This window comes from Scyliorhinus torazame, chromosome 8, assembly GCF_047496885.1.
Source record: "Scyliorhinus torazame isolate Kashiwa2021f chromosome 8, sScyTor2.1, whole genome shotgun sequence".
Taxonomy (NCBI): Eukaryota; Metazoa; Chordata; class Chondrichthyes; order Carcharhiniformes; family Scyliorhinidae; genus Scyliorhinus; species Scyliorhinus torazame.
This window is the reverse complement of record NC_092714.1, coordinates 261,708,633-261,727,045: the sequence shown is the minus strand read 5'-3', so window position 1 is coordinate 261,727,045 and position 18,413 is coordinate 261,708,633. Positions and strand designations below refer to the sequence as shown.

The window sequence follows — 18,413 nt, the reverse complement described above, 5'->3', positions numbered from 1 at the left end:
CCCAGAGCCGAATATGCAAACCTGTCTGCAGCTGCCTGCTTGTGTCTTCTTAGCTGCTTTTCCCAGCAGTCTTTCGGATTAGCCATTTTAAACTGGGTTTTGGCCAGATTAATCGGAACGCAGCCATTTTACGTGGCAACAAAGGACAGCCAGAATGTTAAAAAAGGCACCTTGCACAATGTTGTGGATTCAAGAATCTCACCGTGCTATGTTGCCAACTGGCGTCACGATGAGGGGCACAAGGGGCATCCTGAATCAGCTTGAATCAGAGGGAGGGGGAGGATCTAATCATTGTGCTCCACGTGGGGACCAATAACACAGGTCTCAGACAGTCTTGATTTTAGAAGAATCAGGGCTCAGGGCTAAATTAAAGAAAAGGGCCTCGGGTTACAATTTCTGGATTGTGTCCATCCGACATGCAAATTGGCTTGAGATCAACAGGGTGAACACATGGGCTGAGGGTTGTTGCCTGTGTGGATATGTCATCAATTCTCCCCCCCCCCCCTTGCACCCATTCCCCACCACTCACCTCACGCTGAGAGAATACTGCAACACTAACCACAAACTCATCACAACTCTTCCCAAAACAGTCCAGACAGGTCAAAATAGAAAATATTTCCAAAAATTACCGTACCTGTAATTTGGGTGCTTGACCCTTCCTTGTGCAGGGCCCATCTTTTATTTTTTCTTGAATATTTTAGAGTACAAAATTATTTTTTTCCAATTAACAGGCAATTTAGCGTGGCCAATCCACCTACCCTGCACATCTTTGGGTTGTGGGGGTGAGACCCACGCTGACACAGGGAGAATAGAGTCATAGATGTTTACAGCATGGAAACAGGCCCTTCGGCCCAGCTTGTCCATGCCGCCCAGTTTCTATCACTAAGCTAGTCCCACTTACCCGCATTTGGCCCATATCCGTCTATACCCACCCTGCCCATGTAACTGTCTGCTTTTTAAAGGACAAAATTGTACCCACCTCTACCACTACCTCTGGCAGCCCATTCCAGATGCTCACTACCCTGTGTGAAGACATTTCCCCTCTGGCCTCTTTTGTATCTCTCCCCTCTCACCTTAAACCTATGCCCTCTAGTTCTAGACTCCTCATCCTTTGGGAAAAGATGTTGACTATTGTAATGACTTAGGCCAGGTGTTTTTGAGATTGACCAATTAGAATACGCCTTCCCTGATTAGTGGCCCAATTAGTGTGTATATAACAGGGAGTGACAGATCCTCTGCACTCCTGGTGTAGATAGCAGACTGAATGGTCATGGTTGTTCAGCTGTTGTGTTTGTAAATAAAAGGAATTCTGATGACAGGACTTCTGCTTTTGTGGACTTATTACAGTGACGACGAGGAAAACGTAACGACCCGAAGAACCCTGCTCGTCAGCAGCTGCCACATATTGAGGGTAGGCCACTGACAGGCAAAATGCCTTTATTTGAAAAGTTGGACTCTTTTGACCCTGCTGTGGAAGACTGGGCCCGATATGTAGAGCGGATGAAGTACTTCTTTAGAGCAAACAATATAGTTCCGGATGAAAAGCAATGAGTCATTCTGCTGACCGCGTGTGGGTCAGCAGCCTTTGCCATTATGCGCAGTCTCACTTTTCTGCAGGCACCGGATACGAAAACTTTCCAGGAATTGACGGACTTAGTAAAAGAGTACTGTGATCCCAAGCCACCTCTGATCCTGCGAAGGTACCAGTTTACTCAGCATTCCGAGACACTGGAGAGTCGGTTACAAACTTTTTTTAACAAGATTTAAGGCGATTAGCAGAGGCTTGCGAATTTGGCCTGATGCTAAATGAGATGCTCCGAGACCGTTTGGTATGTGGAATAAATAATTTAGCAATACAGAAACGTCTGTTAGCAGAGGCCGAGCTGCATTGCAAACAAGCATTGCAGCTGGCTTTGTCCTTGGAAAAAGCGGCAAGCGGAGCGCATGAGTTACAGGGTACTCCGATGGAGGTAGATGCCCATACCAGTGAAACTGAGTTAACAAAGAACAAAGAAATGTACAGCACAGGAACAGGCCCTTCGGCCCTCCAAGCCCGTGCCGACCATACTGCCCGACTAAACTACAATCTTCTACACTTCCTGGGTCCGTATCCTTCTATTCCCATCCTATTCATATATTTGTCAAGATGCCCCTTAAATGTCCCTATCGTCCCTGCTTCCACTACCTCCTCCGGTAGTGAGTTCCAGGCACCCACTACCCTCTGCGTAAAAAACTTGCCTCGTACATCTACTCTAAACTTTGCCCCTCTCACCTTAAACCTATGCCCCCTAGTAATTGACCCCTCTACCCTGGGGAAAAGCCTCTGACTATCCACTCTGTCTATGCCCCTCATAATTTTGTAGACCTCTATCAGGTCTCCCCTCAACCTCCTTCGTTCCAGTGAGAACAAACCGAGTTTATTCAACCGCTCCTCATAGCTAATGCCCTCCATACCAGGCAACATTCTGGTAAATCTCTTCTGCACCCTCTCTAAAGCCTCCACATCCTTCTGGTAGTGTGGCGACCAGAATTTAACACTATACTCCAAGTGTGGCCTAACTAAGGTTCTATACAGCTGCAACATGACTTGCCAATTCTTATACTCAATGCCCCGGCCAATGAAGGCAAGCATGCCGTATGCCTTCTTGACTACCTTCTCCACCTGTGTTGCCCCTTTCAATGACCTGTGGAACTGTACTCCTAGATCTCTTTGACTTTCAATACTCTTGAGGGTTCTACCATTCACTGTATATTCCCTACCTGCATTAGCCCTTCCAAAATGCATTACCTCACATTTGTCCGGATTAAACTCCATCTGCCATCTCTCCGCCCAAGTCTCCAGACAATCTAAATCCTGCTGTATCCTCAGACAGTCCTCATCGCTATCCGCAATTCCACCAACCTTTGTGTCGTCTGCAAACTTACTAATCAGACCAGTTACATTTTCCTCCAAATCATTTATATATACTACAAAGAGCAAAGGTCCCAGCACTGATCCCTGTGGAACACCACTGGTCACAGCCCTCCAATGAGAAAAGCATCCCTCCATTGCTACCCTCTGCCTTCTATGGCCTAGCCAGTTCTGTATCCACCTTGCCAGTTCACCCCTGATCCCGTGTGACTTCACCTTTTGTACTAGTCTACCATGAGGGACCTTGTCAAAGGCCTTACTGAAGTCCATATAGACAACATCTACTGCCCTACCTGCATCAATCATCTTAGTGACCTCCTCGAAAAACTCTATCAAGTTAGTGAGACACGACCTTCCCTTCACAAAACCGTGCTGCCTCTCACTAATACGTCCATTTGCTTCCAAATGGGAGTAGATCCTGTCTCGAAGAATTCTCTCCAGTAATTTCCCTACCACTGAAGTAAGGCTCACCGGCCTGTAGTTCCCGGGATTATCCTTGCTACCCTTCTTAAACAGAGGAACAACATTGGCTATTCTCCAGTCCTCCGGGACATCACCTGAAGACAGTGGGGGATAGGCAACTGCATAGCCACCTGCAGGAATGACTTGGATACTAAGTGTACAGGCCCACTCTCAGAAGCCCTCCCAAGCAAGGGAACATTAGGTCCAGACAGACGGCAGCCCCTGCAGCCATTCACCCGGCAACATATTGTAGTTGTTGCCAGAGATCGGAGCCAGAAAGGAGAAATAGAAGCCCAAGACCATCATCTTGGAGAAGGTCACTTGGGCCAAGGTACAGGAGAATGCATACCCTAGAAGCCCCACTTACCTCTGACGAGGAACAACTAAATTGTGTAATGATGGTGAAATCAAAACCCATTAAATTCCATAAGGTTGAATGGACATCCCACACTGATGGAAATCAACACTGGGGCAGCCGTATCAGTGATATGGGAAAATGTATTCAATAAAATTCACACTGGACTCCAACCCTTACTCCTAACCAGGACCTGGGCAAAACTGAGGACATACACAGGGGAACCACTGAAAGTGTTGGGCACAACACATGTCACTGTGGCTTATGGAGAGCAACCGGTTAGGCCGCCTTTAATGGTAGTGAAAGAGGTGGGGCCAAGCTTATTGGGACGAAACTGGCTAAAAGAGATCCAGCTGGATTGGGTAAACGTTTCCAGCTGGAAAATGGCCGCCTGAGCGAACTCCTGTGCAACCAGAGGTTTTCCGAGAAGGGCTCGGAACAATAAAGGGAGCAACGGTGACATTGCATGTAGACCCAGAGGCAGTCCCAAAATTCTGCCCGACCAGTACCCTTCGCATTAAGGCAGAAAGTCAATATGGAAATAAAACAATTGGAGCGTGGGGGAATAATAAAACCCGTCCAGTTTGCAGAGTGGGCGGCTCCCGTGGTGCCTATCCTCAATTGGACGGCTCAGTCCGCCTTTGTGGAGATTTCAAACAAACGATTACTCGCAACTGGACAAATACCTAATTCCCCGGATTGAGGATTTGTATGCAAAGCTGGCTGGAGGACTCCTATTCTCAAAGCTGGATATGAGCCACGCAGATCGACAGCTGAAGCTGGACGAAGAGTCCCAAAAATTCTCAACGATAAACACCTTGAAAGGCCTTTTTCAGTATACAAGATTACCCTTCGGGGTATCGTCAGCTTGTGCGATAGTCCAGAGGACAATGGAGAATATATTGCAAGGGCTGCCACAAGTCCCCATTTACCTGGACGACGTCCTCATTACAGGAAGACCAAAGGCAGAACACCTGCAAAACCTGGAGGAAGTCCTTGGGAGGTTTTCAGCAGCAGGCGTGCACCTAAAGAGGGAGAAATGTGCTTTCCTAGCACCTCAAGTAACCTATCTGGGGTACAAGGTTGACAAATCAGGGCTACACCCTTTGGAGGACCGGGTGAGGGTGATTAAAGATGCCTCGGCCCCCACCACAATCCAGGAGTTAAGGTCTTTTAGGACTGGTGACATATTGTGGAAAGTTCATACAGAACAGAGCTTCCATCTTGGACCCCCTACACCAATTACTAAAAAAAGGGGCAAGCCTGGGAGTGTTCCGCCCACCAAGACCGGGCTTTCAAGAAGATAAAAGAACAGCTTTCCTCAGAACGTCTTGGTACACTGCGACCCCAGGAAAGAGTTGGTGCTCACGTGCGACCCGTCTCCATATGGCGTTGGTGCAGTTTTGGCGCACAAGGGCAAAACGGACCGGAACGACCTACTATAGCGTTTGCTTCCAGGACGCTGGCAGCAGCAGAACAAAAGTACACCCAAATCGAAAAGGAAGGACTGGCTGTGATCTTCGCGGGGAAGAAATGTCACCAGTACTTGTACGGGCGGACATTCACTATAATTACAGACCACAAGCCATTGCTGGGTTTGTTGAAAGAGGACAAAGCAATACCGCCAAATGCTTCGGCCCGGATCCAACGCTGGGCCCTACTACTGGCGGCGTACCGGTACCAACTGGAGCATCGGCCGATGAGCCGAGCCTTCCACAAGAGGAAGCCAGTTGCCTGATCAGCTGCTCCTTGACCCTTCCTTGACGAGTCAATTGTGCCAATTAAGTCAGCACAGCAACACATCAGTGTGCCATTGATTGGAGCCAAATTGTTCCTGGAAAACCCTGCCATAAACCTGGAAAACCCTGCCATAAACCTGGAAAACCTTGCCATAAACAGGTCCAGGCAGCAGGCAACCCAGGGGGTCGTCCTACCCGACTGCCCCTCTTCTGCGGCTTTATTTGCGGCCGAGTTTCACTGGAGAGGTAGCATGCGATGTCTACGGGTACCATCGAGGCCTTCTGTGCCCAGTGCATACCACAGGGCATAGGGTGCTTTATCAACCCTTTTAATCACATTTCAGTTTAATGTTTTAAGTCTCATTTGTGTTTTGCTTTTTGTTTAAAGGTAGTATCCCTTTAAGGAGCTTCCTCTTTTAATTTGTCCCTCAGTTTGTTTAATTTAGTTTGTTTGATTCAATTAAAATAGTTGGAGCCAAGTTCTTAACACCTTCGAAGCATTGGCATCAAGCATTGCACTCCAATGCTCAAAGTGACATCTGCATTAGAGAGATCACACTGATGTTGACCTCAAAGCAAGGTGTTATGGTGAAGTTTATCATCACTCGCCCATTCAAGGTCATGACGGAGGGCATCATTTACGTCCTCCGTGAAGTTAAAACTCTGGTCCAATGCATGCACTCAACTGCCCTATCACTGAATGCTTGGGTTGGAGCAGGGGGTCTATCAGGGATTGGGTTCCACTGAGACTCCAGGGTGAACACGTTTCATCCAGGTGGAGATGAGAGGAGCAACTGTAGGGAAGTGACTATTGGGTGAAGGGGGAGGGAGTGAGGCTTAGTGAAGTGGGACTCTTAGTGAAGCGGGGAAGTGCATGGTTGGATGTTCCAGATGTGCAGAGGGCTGAGGGTCAGGGCATTGTCAGCAATACTCATTTCTCACTCTTCCTTTCAGTTTATGATTCTGGAGAATCCTGGAGCCTGTCGAGTTGGCTATTCTATTAACTGCGATCGACCAGCAGTAGCGACATCGACATGCCACTGCACGCAGCCAGGACCTGCTCCCTGCAGAGGAGAGGGAGGCTGGGCCCATTGCTCTTTCGGGAGCAGAACCACAGATCGTGGAGCCTCGTAGGAGACACTATCCGCAAAGGATTTCCCCAGGTCGCACATCCTACCTCCAGATATGAGAGCTGCACTGACGGAGAAAACTGTGTCTATCCCGGGGGACGGTGGACCACCTGTTCCAGGTGATGTAAGAGTTGGCACACATGGACTGGGAGGTCACCCGTTGCTTGTGGTCCTTAAATTTACCGCGGCTAGTTTCAGGGCAACACGAGTAACCTGTGCGGCATTCCCCAGTCAGTCTCACACAAATGTATAAGGGAGGTCACAGATGTGCTATTTGTGAGGGTGCACATCTACATCAATTTAGACCAGGCAAGCCAGGATCATGGGAATCGTCCACTTAGCAGGCGTGCGCCAGATGCAGGGTGTGATAGACTGCACCCACGTGACTCTGCGGTCTCCATGGTGGCATGTGACACCATTCACAAACCACATGGAATACCACTCCCTCATCGTCCAGATCATCTGTGATAACACTAAGCACATCATGCAGATGTATGTCCATTTCCTGTGGAGTGTCCATGACAGTTACATTTTGCACCACTCACATATCCCAGCCATCTTTGAGGGAGAGCAGCGTCTGGAGGGATGACTCCGCGGGGACAAGGAGAACCCACTCAAGAGGTGGCTGATGACGCCAGTGCGGAGACCACAAACACCCACTGAGGCTCACTATAACGAGGCTCATGCGTCAACAATTGCTGGTCAAGCAGGCGATTGGACTGTTAAAGGTGCGATTCCGATGCCTGGACCAGTCAGAGTGCCCTCCAACACAGCCCCAGAGGGTGTCCTGCATCATTGTTGAAGCCTTGAACATGGAGCTCATGAGTTGAACCATGGAGCGGACATCGCTCACCATGGAGTGCATGTCCTACACCCCCTTTCCATCTCCACTGTTGACGCCTCCCTTGCAGCGTGGCCTTGTGTTGGAGTGACAGCACCATCTCCTCGGACAGAAGGCGATAGGATTCCTCCAGTCGGCTTTGCAGTCTGAGGAGGAATGCTGCCATCCCTTCCTGATGCTTGCCTTTGCAGCTCTGGGACGACCGGAGGCACGTTATCTGACTAGGGCTCAGAAGAGTCCTGGGCTCCGCATCCCTCCGAGTGCTGGATCCCTGTGACGTCCATGCCTCCACCTGCTGCATAGTCAATTGTGAGGTGCTCACCAGTGGGTGACCCAGAAGTCTGCCCACTGGTTAATCCCACCGAGATGTGAGTATCTACGTTGGTGGAGGGTGCAGGTGGAAGATATGGCGCCTCTTCTGTGCTCATCTCGGAGAAGTTTCCCTCCGAGGTGCTCCTGTCTATAGTGGGCTGCTCAACAGATTGCCCTGCAAGGGAAGAACTATGCATTAGTGCATCACGGGAGATAACTGGCGGGAGTAAGGTTACTCACGTGAGGCTTGAACCATGACTGTGTCTTGAGGGTTCTCACTTTTGTCTGTTGCCCCCACTCTGCTCTCTGTGCATGTGTAGTTCTGCTCCTCGCTGGCCAACTCATGGGCTCCCTCCTCAAAGGATGTGAGGCATCTCAGCTTGGGCATGTCTCGGCTGACGGGAGCGCACCGATTTTCTCACCAGAATCGACACTTTAAAAAATATGGTAAAATGCCGTCCTACAGGGGACTCACCTCTATGCGCCTTATCCTCCAGCAGTGCACCACAGGTCATGCAGAAAGCATTCGGTGCATCACACCCTGCAAATGGTGGTGGCCTTTTGTAATGTTGCTCAAAGTGAACAGATTTCTAGCTCCATAGGTTTTGTTAAAAATGTAGTCATGTTCAGTTGAATCAATAAAGTGTTCCCAACAGGGCGACGATGTTTTCTTTACTTTTAAGTCACACATCTTGCATTTATTTTGAGTACTTATAATAAAAGATCCCAGGTGCTGTGGGGTGTTACCAAACAAAATTGGATATCGAGCTACAAATTATCTGAGATTCAGCTGCAAAGAGCAGCTTCAAGAAGGAGAAACAGACGTAGAATGGAGAGGTTGAGGGAGAGAATTCCAGAGCTGATATCCAAGTGGCTGAAGGCACGGTCACCGATGGTGGAGTGAAGGAAATTAGGGATGCGCAAAAGGCAGTGTAGCCATCTGGGATGGCCACTTACAACCAGGAACAGGGAAAGTCGCAAAGCATAGTGGGGAAAATGGACAATGCGATATTCAGACAGGCTCAGAGCCTGAATGTATATTTGCGAGTGAGGAACCCAGACGGTATCGAACCTCCCAACCGATTAGCATCTCCTTCAGACAAAGGACTGATACTTGAGCGACCGATACAACCCCAGACATTTCGGCGCCACTCCCTATACTCGTGAAGCGTAAACAATAGGGTCAATGACCGCTAGGGACACGCCCAGCCATCAAGGCACCCGCCCCTTTATTGGTTCGAATCGAACACCGTGATCAGGAGTTACCCAATTAGTGGGGTCCAAACTGAAGGACCGCCCAAAAGAGCACGGAAACACCCAAGGATAAAAAGAGAGACCACCATGAGTTCGGCCTCTCTTGGACCTGGCGCTCCGGCAACATCTACTTCCAAGTGCAGCACCACCAGAAGCAAGTCCAAGTTCAACGCCCGTTATCAGACAGGTGAGCCTAGCTGAGCAGCAGTTACTTCTACAGACCCGATAGATACAGAATCGAACAACAGCCACTGTTCCTCCTAAGCCTGAAGTTAAGTACAGGTTGTCATAGTTGATCGGTGTAGTTTAACTAGTAGTGTTTATGTTGCATGATTAATTGTGTGTGTAAATAAAGTACCCTTGATCTTGAACTAACTAACTGGTGTTTGGCTCTTTGGTCGATATCCGATTGAACCTTGTGGTGGTATCATTTGATACCTGGCGACTCTGAGCAATAGAATATTGATATCCAAAGGAAGGAGGGCAACCTCACTGACTGCCATATTTATAGTAGGTAAAAAAAGGCAACAGCAGGAATTGGAGGAGAAAAGTGATCTTGAAGTGTTGCAGGGCTGGAGGAGATTATAGAGATAGGAAGGGGTGAGGATATGGAGGGCTTTCAACACAAGGATGAGAATTTTAAAATTGACATGTTGCTGGACTGGGTGCAGATATAGGTCCGCAAACCCAGGCGTGATGGGCCATGCATGATGGGTGAATAGGTCTTGTGATTTGATAAACAGACAGAGCTTTGGGTGAATGATCTAATTCCCATTGTTCCCATTATTATTATTATTATATTTATTATTATATTTAATTTATTATTATAATAATTCCCATTGAGCGCCTCGATGACCTTCCCCATTAATATGATAATGATCTCCTGTTCATGACAATTATTTCTTGAAACACTCCGCATTATTCTGGAGTCTAACTTTACCTTCCATGTGTTCTCTGGCCGAGCACGAGGGATAAACGCATGATCAAACACATGTGAAAATGGCCCATGACCTGGGAAAAGAAAATATATCTATGTATGCATCAAGGCTGATAGTTTAGAAAGTTAATTATGTGGTACCTTGTTAAACTTCAAAAGTTAATACTCTGATGTTTCTCCTGATGTTGATTTAATCCTAGTTTTATAGGAATATTACTATTGCTAAGTGGAAGATCCACATTTAAACTTCATTTCTATTTCAACTGTTCCAACTACACACTTTTCACACACTTCATGGACAGTCTGCTTTTGGATGGTAAGGAAAATAGCGAGACTTCTTTCCAGTGCATTTGAACATCTGAGTGTTTTCCTGTCTCAGAACCAAGCTTTCAGAACCAAGGTTGCCTTGAAGAATTGGCATGGCGCTGCCAACATTGCTTTGTGAGTTCCTTAAATAGGAAGAGACCATTAACTGCAAAATCATTATTATTATTTAAAAGCGACTGCATGTGGAAGCAGAAAATTAAAACCTTGGCCAAGTGCTGGGCTAGCCCAGCATCCAGTTCCTTGCTTCATGCATAACAAGGTGGGTGTGCAAAGCCCTTTACTGTATTGAGGGGTTGATACTAATTAAATGGTTAACGTCCCTCTTGCTATGATTTTCTCACAGAGAATTTGTGACTGGAGAGACCCGTACCATCACTGGCTTACGGGTGGCACATAGCGTAGTGGTTAGCACTATTGTTTCACAGCGCCAGGGACTCGGGTCCAATTCCCGCCTTGGGTCACTGTCTGTGCGGAGTCTGCACGTTCTCCCCGTGTCTGCGAGGGTTTCCTCCGGGTGCTCCGGTTTCCTCCCACAAGTCCTGAAAGACGTGCTGTTAGGTGATTTGGACATTTGAATTCTCCTTGAGTGTACCCAAACAGGCGCCGGAGTGTGACAACTAGGGGATTTTCACAGTAACCTTATTACAGTGCTATTGTAAGCCTACTTATGACCCTAATAAAGATTATTATTTTAAAGTGACATTGTAAAAAATAAAATTAAAAAATTTTTTTTTAAATTTTTAAACTGCATAGTCGACTGCTTGTTCAGATCCTTGGTGTAGCTACCGCTGAATGTTCACAGTCATGAAATGAGTACAAATGAGGGGCGCACACTAAGGCCTGAATGTTCATAGTCACGGAGAGTCTGTCCATCATTATGAAAATTGCTCCAGAGACCAGAGTCTGGAAATCCTGTGGGCAAGCATGGCACCTACCATTTTGACAGTGGGTGCAATCAGGTGAGTTCTAATATGCAGATCCATGGTTCACAGAGACAACTACACAAGTTAAAGTGGAGCTGCCTCAAATGGATCTGAGTTCCATATTTGGATGTCCAAAACATGGCCTACTTATTTGAGGAGAAGTCTAATGCTGATGGAGCTCTTTGGTCAGGCAGAGTATCTTTTTTCAAGAGCTAGTTATTGTTTTGGATAAGGTGCCGAGACAGCTTTTGGTGAAGTCATGTCCTCTTTGGGCAAGGTAAGCAACCCTTTGGGATTGTTAAAGTTAGATGTGAATGTGCGTTAAAAAGTGCATAACCTTATTGAGCTCTTTTGAGCTACCAACAGAGCTGTCAAAAGGATGTGTCGAAAGGAAGCTGTCAAAAGCAGCTGTGAAAGGAAGCTGCTAAGCTGTCAAGGCATTTCAAAGTCTGTTTTTAAAAAAAATCAATGCTTGCTATTTTACTCTGGTGACATAAGGCTTTCACTACAGGATTATTGCTGCATGACTGATTTCACAAAATTTCATTTTCACATGGTGTCTGTCATTTCACAGTTTTAATTAACTATTCCAATTGGTTCTGAAGTGAGACTAATTCCAATATTTGTTTTTCTACGGTGTCGTGACCATATCCAAAAGTGTACCTTCTCTCTCGAAAAGGGCACCCTACCTCTCCTCCCTCTTTAGATCTTCTCCAGAAATGCATAAGTCATGTTTGGATATCTGACTAACAGAAAGGAGGTTAAATGTAGTGAATGGATTTTCACTAAACAAAGAGTTTTTTTTAAGTAGTGAGTTTTCCCAGTGAGCCAGAGAGAAGACCGAGCCAGGAGTGAGACACAGCAAAGAGTGAGTTTGGGAATTTGAATCGAGGTGGGAATTGAATTGAATTAAATTGAATCAGTAAGGCAGCTCCTTTTAAATTTCAGGAGTTTAAATTAATTTATATTAAGCTAGTATTGTGCAGTGTAGGTTAACAAGGGCTGTCCCACTAACTCACATAACTGGTTGGCAGTTAAGTGTCAGTCACTTTAATCTACTTTGATCTGAAAGCAGGTGGGGGGGGGGGAGTCAATTCAGGACAGTTTAAAAAGAGCCACTTGTAAACTCACTCCCAGTGAGTTCTCCCAGTGATCCAGAGAGAAGACTGAGCCAGGAGTGAGACACAGCTAAGAGTGAGTTTGGGAATTTGAATCGAGGTGGGAATTCGAAGCTGGGTGGGGAGGAAGTGCTTTTTGTGACTGGTAAGTAGTGTTTCTGCTTTTCTGTTTCTTTTCATTGGTATATTTATTTATTTTTTTCTTCATTGTTTATTTATTTATTTAAATGTTTCGGGGGGGAAATTGAAATTGTTGAAGTTAACCGAAGGTTTAAGACATGGCAGGAGATCTCAGACCCGTGTCATGCTCCTCGTGTGCGATGTGGGAGCTCAGGGACACGTCCACTGTCCCTGGCTCCTTCATGTGCATGAAGTGTGTCCAGTTGCAGTTCCTGTTAGACTGCTTGACGGGTCTGGAGCTGCGGGTGGACTCACTTTGGAGCATCCGCAATGCTGAGGACGTCGTGGATAGCACGTTTAGCGAGTTGGTCACACCGCAGGTGAAAGGTACTGAGGGAGATTGTAAATGGGTGACCAAAAGACAGAGCAAGAGTAGGAAGGCAGTGCAGGTGTCCTCTGCGGTCATCTCCCTGCAAAACAGATATACTGCTTTGGATACTGTTGAGGGAGATGGCTCACCAGGGAAGGCGGCAGTAGCCAGGTTCATGGCACCGTGGCTGGCTCTGCTGCGCAGCTGGGCAGGAAGAAGAATGGCAGGGCTATAGTGATAGGGGACTCAATTGTAAGGGGAATAGACAGGCGGTTCTGCGGACGAAATCGAGACTCCAGGATGGTATGTTGCCTCCCTGGTGCAAGGGTCAAGGATGTCTCGGAGCGGCTGCAGGACATTCTGGGGGGGGAGGGTGAACAGCCAGCTGTCGTGGTGCACATAGGCACCAACGATATAGGTAAAAAACGGGACGAGGTCCTACAAGCTGAATTTAGGGAGCTAGGAGTTAAACTAAAAAGTAGGACCTCAAAGGTAGTAATCTCAGGATTGCTACCAGTGCCACGAGCTAGTCAGAGTAGGAATGTCAGGATAGATAGGATGAATACGTGGCTCGAGAGATGGTGCGAGAGGGAGGGATTCAAATTCCTGGGACATTGGAACCGATTCTGGGGAGGTGGGACCAGTACAAACCGGACGGTCTGCACCTGGGCAGGACTGGAACCGATGTCCTGGGGGGGGGTGGTGTTTGCTAGAGCTGTTGGGGAGAGTTTAAACTAATGTGGCAGAGGGATGGGAACCGATGCAGGAAGTTGGAAGGTAGTAAAACCGGGACAGAAATAAAAGGCAGTAAGGGGGAAAGTGTAAGGCAGAGAAGCCATAGTCAAAAATCAAAAAGGGCGACAGTACAAGGTACAGTGACTGAGGGGAGCTCAGTGAATAGGACCAGGAATACTAAAAGAAATAAAACGGGAAGTGAAAACATTAATGGTAAGCGATGCGGCAGGTTGTTACGGGGAGATGTGGGTTCGACGACAAGGAAAATTAGAAGAAAGTTAAGAGGAAATATAACTTAGGAGAGGTTACTGATCGAGGTGTTAAGATTAAGAACAGAGGTAAAAAGCCAACATAAGTGTACTTTACCTGAATGCTCGTAGTATTCGGAATAAGGTAAATGAGTTGATGGCGCAAATCATCGTGAACGACTGATTTAGCGGCCATTACTGAAACATGGTTAAAGGATGGTCATGACTGGGAGTTAAATATCCGAGGGTATCAAACTTTTCGGAAGGACACAGTGGATAGTAAGGGAGGTGGTGTAGCTCTGTTATTTAAGGATGACATCCGGGCAACAGTAAGGGATGACATCGGTGCTCTGGAGGATAAGGTTGAATCCATTTGGGTGGAAATCAGGAATAGTAAGGCGAAAAAGTCACTGATAGGAGTAATCTATAGGCCACCAAATAGTAACATTATGGTGGGGCAGGCAATAAACAAAGAAATAACAGATGCATGTAGAAATGGTACAGCAGTTATCATGGGGGATTTTAATCTACATGTTGATTGGTTTAACCAGGTCGGTCAAGGCAGCCTTGAGGAGGAGTTTATAGAATGTATCCGTGATAGTTTCCTCGAACAGTATGTAATGGAACCTACGAGGGAACAAGCGGTCCTAGATCTGGTCCTGTGTAATGAGACAGGATTGATTCAGGATCTCATAGTTAGGGATCCTCTCGGAAGGAGCGATCACAATATGGTGAAATTTAAAATACAGATGGAGGGTGAGAAGGTAAAATCAAGCACTAGTGTTTTGTGCTTAAACAAAGGAGACTACAATGGGATGAGAGAAGAACTAGCTAAGGTAGACTGGGAGCAAAGACTTTATGGTGAAACAGTTGAGGAACAGTGGAGAACCTTCCAAGTGATTTTTCACAGTGCCCAGCAAAGGTTTATACCAACAAAAAGGAAGGACGGTAAAAAGAGGGAAAATCGACCGTGGATATCTAAGGAAATAAGGGAGAGTATCAAATTGAAGGAAAAAACATACAAAGTAGCAAAGATCAGTGGGAGACTAGAGGACTGGGAAATCTTTAGGGGGCAACAGAAAGCTACTAAAAAAGCTATAAAGAAGAGTAAGATAGATTACGACAGTAAACTTGCTCAGAATATAAAAACAGATAGTAAAAGTTTCTACAAATACATAAAACAAAAAAGAGTGGCTAAGGTAAATATTGGTCCTTTAGAGGATGAGAAGGGAGATTTAATAATGGGAGATGAGGAAATGGCTGAGGAACTGAACAGGTTTTTTGGGTCGGTCTTCACAGTGGAAGACACAAATAACATGCCAGTGACTGATGGAAATGAGGCTATGACAGGTGAGGACCTTGAGAGGATTGATATCACCAAGGAGGTAGTGATGGGCAAGCTAATGGGGCGAAAGGTAGACAAGTCTCCTGGCCCTGATGGAATGCATCCCAGAGTGCTAAAAGAGATGGCTAGGGAAATTGCAAATGCACTAGTGATAATTTACCAAAATTCACTAGACTCTGGGGTGGTCCCGGCGGATTGGAAATTAGCAAACGTGACACCACTGTTTAAAAAAGGAGGTAGGCAGAAAATGGGTAATTATAGGCCAGTGAGCTCAACTTCGGTAGTAGGGAAGATGCTGGAATCTATCATCAAGGAAGAAATAGCGAGGTATCTGGATGGAAATTGTCCCATTGGACAGACGCAGCATGGGTTCATAAAGGGCAGGTCGTGCCTAACTAATTTAGTGGAATTTTTTGAGGACATTAACAGTGCGGTAGATAACGGGGAGCCAATGGATGTGGTATATCTGGATTTCCAGAAAGCCTTTGACAAGGTGCCACACAAAAGGTTGTTGCATAAGATAAAGATGCATGGCATTAAGGGGAAAGTAGGAGCATGGATAGAGGATTGGTTAATTAATAGAAAGCAAAGAGTGGGGATTAATGGGTGTTTCTCTGGTTGGCAATCAGTAGCTAGTGGTGTCCCTCAGGGATCAGTGTTGGGCCCACAACTGTTCACAATTTACATAGATGATTTGGAGTTGGGGACCAAGGGCAATGTGTCCAAGTTTGCAGACAACACTAAGATAAGTGGTAAAGCAAAAAGTGCAGAGGATACTGGAAGTCTGCAGAGGGATTTGGACAGGCTAAGTGAATGGGCTAGGGTCTGGCAGATGGAATACAATGTTGACAAATGTGAGGTTATCCATTTTGGTAAGAATAACGGCAAAAGGGATTATTATTTAAATGATAAAATATTAAAACATGCTGCTGTGCAGAGAGACCTGGGTGTGCTAGTGCATGAGTCGCAGAAAGTTGGTTTTCAGGTGCAACAGGTGATTAAGAAGGCAAATGGAATTTTGTCCTTCATTGCTAGAGGGATGGAGTTTAAGACTAGGTAGGTTATGCTGCAATTGTATAAGGTGTTAGTGAGGCCACACCTGGAGTATTGTGTTCAGTTTTGGTCTCCTTACTTGAGAAAGGATGTACTGGCACTGGAGGGTGTGCAGAGGAGATTCACTAGGTTAATCCCAGAGCTGAAGGGGTTGGATTACGAGGAGAGGTTGAGTAGACTGGGACTGTACTCGTTGGAATTTAGAAGGATGAGGGGGGATCTTATAGAAACATATAAGATTATGAAAGGAATAGATAGGATAGATGCGGGCAGGTTGTTTCCACTGGCGGGTGAAAGCAGAACTAGGGGACATAGCCTCAAAATAAGGGGAAGTAGATTCAGGACTGAGTTTAGGAGGAACTTCTTCACCCAAAGGGTTGTGAATCTATGGAATTCCTTGCCCAGTGAAGCAGTAGAGGCTCCTTCATTAAATGTTTTTAAGATAAAGATAGGTAGTTTTTTGAAGAATAAAGGGATTAAGGGTTATGGTGTTCGGGCTGGAAAGTGGAGCTGAGTCCACAAAAGATCAGCCATGATCTCATTGAATGGCGGAGCAGGCTCGAGGGGCCAGATGGCCTACTCCTGCTCCTAGTTCTTATGTTCTTATGTTCTTCATTGGACACTTGAGAACTTTTTTTCATCTCATCTCAGCATGGGTGCTGAGGTTTGTCCATGTTGGATACTGGGTGAGCCAGCATGGTGCGTTGACACTAAGTTTGCATAGAGGCTAAAAAACGGCCATGGAGATGGGTAGAGGGGCATAGGTTGGCATAGAGGGTATGAGGTGCCATGGGGAATGGGTAGAGGTGTACGGGGTAAAGGCTGTTTTATTTATTTTTTCATTTTCACACCGTGCTGAAACATTGAGACAGGCTTTCCGCGCAGTCCACCTTCACCCCTGACAACCTCTGAACTCATCCAAGATCACCAGTCACGGCTCGAAAAGACCCACACCCCACCCAGAACGAAAATCCAACTTTCCATTGCATTTTCTTCCTGATTGGGTTTGTGGCGCTGGGAATTTCCCGACTCCCCACTCCTGACCCGGGAGTAAACATTCAGGCCTGAGTGTAGATTGGAACATCCATGCAACTAATGGATCAAACCTGGAATCTATTGATCTATACACCTTACTGTTAAGCTGAGCACTTTGGATAAGAAAGATGCATTCCTCATTTTGAGCCCAAGTCTGGAAGCAAATCTAACGTTATAATCTTACTTTTTTTTCACACACGTGGAGAGCAGCATGTTAGAAATGTTACTGGATGAATTATCACGAGGCCTGGAATAATGCTGCGAGCCCAGAGTCTAAATCCAACCCAGTAGCTGAGGGAGATCTTAAACTTAATTAATAGAAAGCTGGTCTCGTTAATAATCATCATGAATCTGCCAGATTGTCTTTAATAAAAAAAACATTTGATTCACACCACCCTTCCACACACTGACCTCCATATGACTGGACTACAGACCCACAGAAATGTAGTTAACTGTCCTCTGAAATTACCTCACAAACCACACACTTGTATCAAATCATTACAGAAAGTACTGTGTGAACCTACCCAACATGAACTGCAATGGTTCAAGAGGACGGTTCACCCACACAGATGGTGATAAATGCTGCCCTTATCAGCGATGTCCACATCCCCGGAACAAATGTGAAAAAGAAATTCCCTGCTCCACCAGCTCCTTGAGAAATGCTCACTCACCCAGATCGTGGCAAAGTCCTGCAATCTGCACACATAACACGTCCTTTTTGTCAATGTTCAGTTCCGGTTGCCGCTCTTGGAGACCTTTTACCAACTGGCCTGCCAGGTATCCCACACTGCAGGGCAAAACAGAATTTACACAAGGGCACGCAATTCTTTATACATCAATTGTCATGGAGTCCCAAACACAGTAAACACCCATATATTTTACCAGAGAATATCATCTCCAAATTTTCTTCACCCAATTCCTTGCAAATATAGAACGTTTACAGCACAGACATATGACATTCAGACCATCATGTCTGTTGGCCAGAAAAGTGCCACCTAGCCAAATCACACTTTCCAACTCTCAATCCATAGTCCTGTAGGTAAGCAGCACTTCAAGTGTACATCCAAGTATTTTTTTAAGTGCAATGAGGGCTTCTGTCTTTATCAACCTTTTCATGAAGTGAGTTCCAGATCCCCACCTCCATGGTGCAACTATGCATCTGTATAGATCACAGCTCAGTGAGTAGCACTCTCACCTC

The 18,413-nt window shown here is 46.2% G+C and overlaps 1 protein-coding gene across 1 annotated transcript in view; it reads right to left on the bottom strand.

Moving 5' to 3' along the window:
• LOC140428584 (deoxynucleoside triphosphate triphosphohydrolase SAMHD1-like) overlaps window positions 1-18,413 on the bottom strand; it is a 119,404-nt gene that overhangs the window by 84,887 nt on the left and 16,104 nt on the right. Inside the window, exons 4-5 of the mRNA XM_072515222.1 lie at window positions 17,887-18,002; window positions 9,945-10,015 (exon numbers count right to left, since the gene is read on the bottom strand). Of these exons, the coding sequence (XP_072371323.1) occupies window positions 9,945-10,015; window positions 17,887-18,002 (187 nt within the window). The remainder of the gene's footprint in view (window positions 1-9,944; window positions 10,016-17,886; window positions 18,003-18,413) is intronic.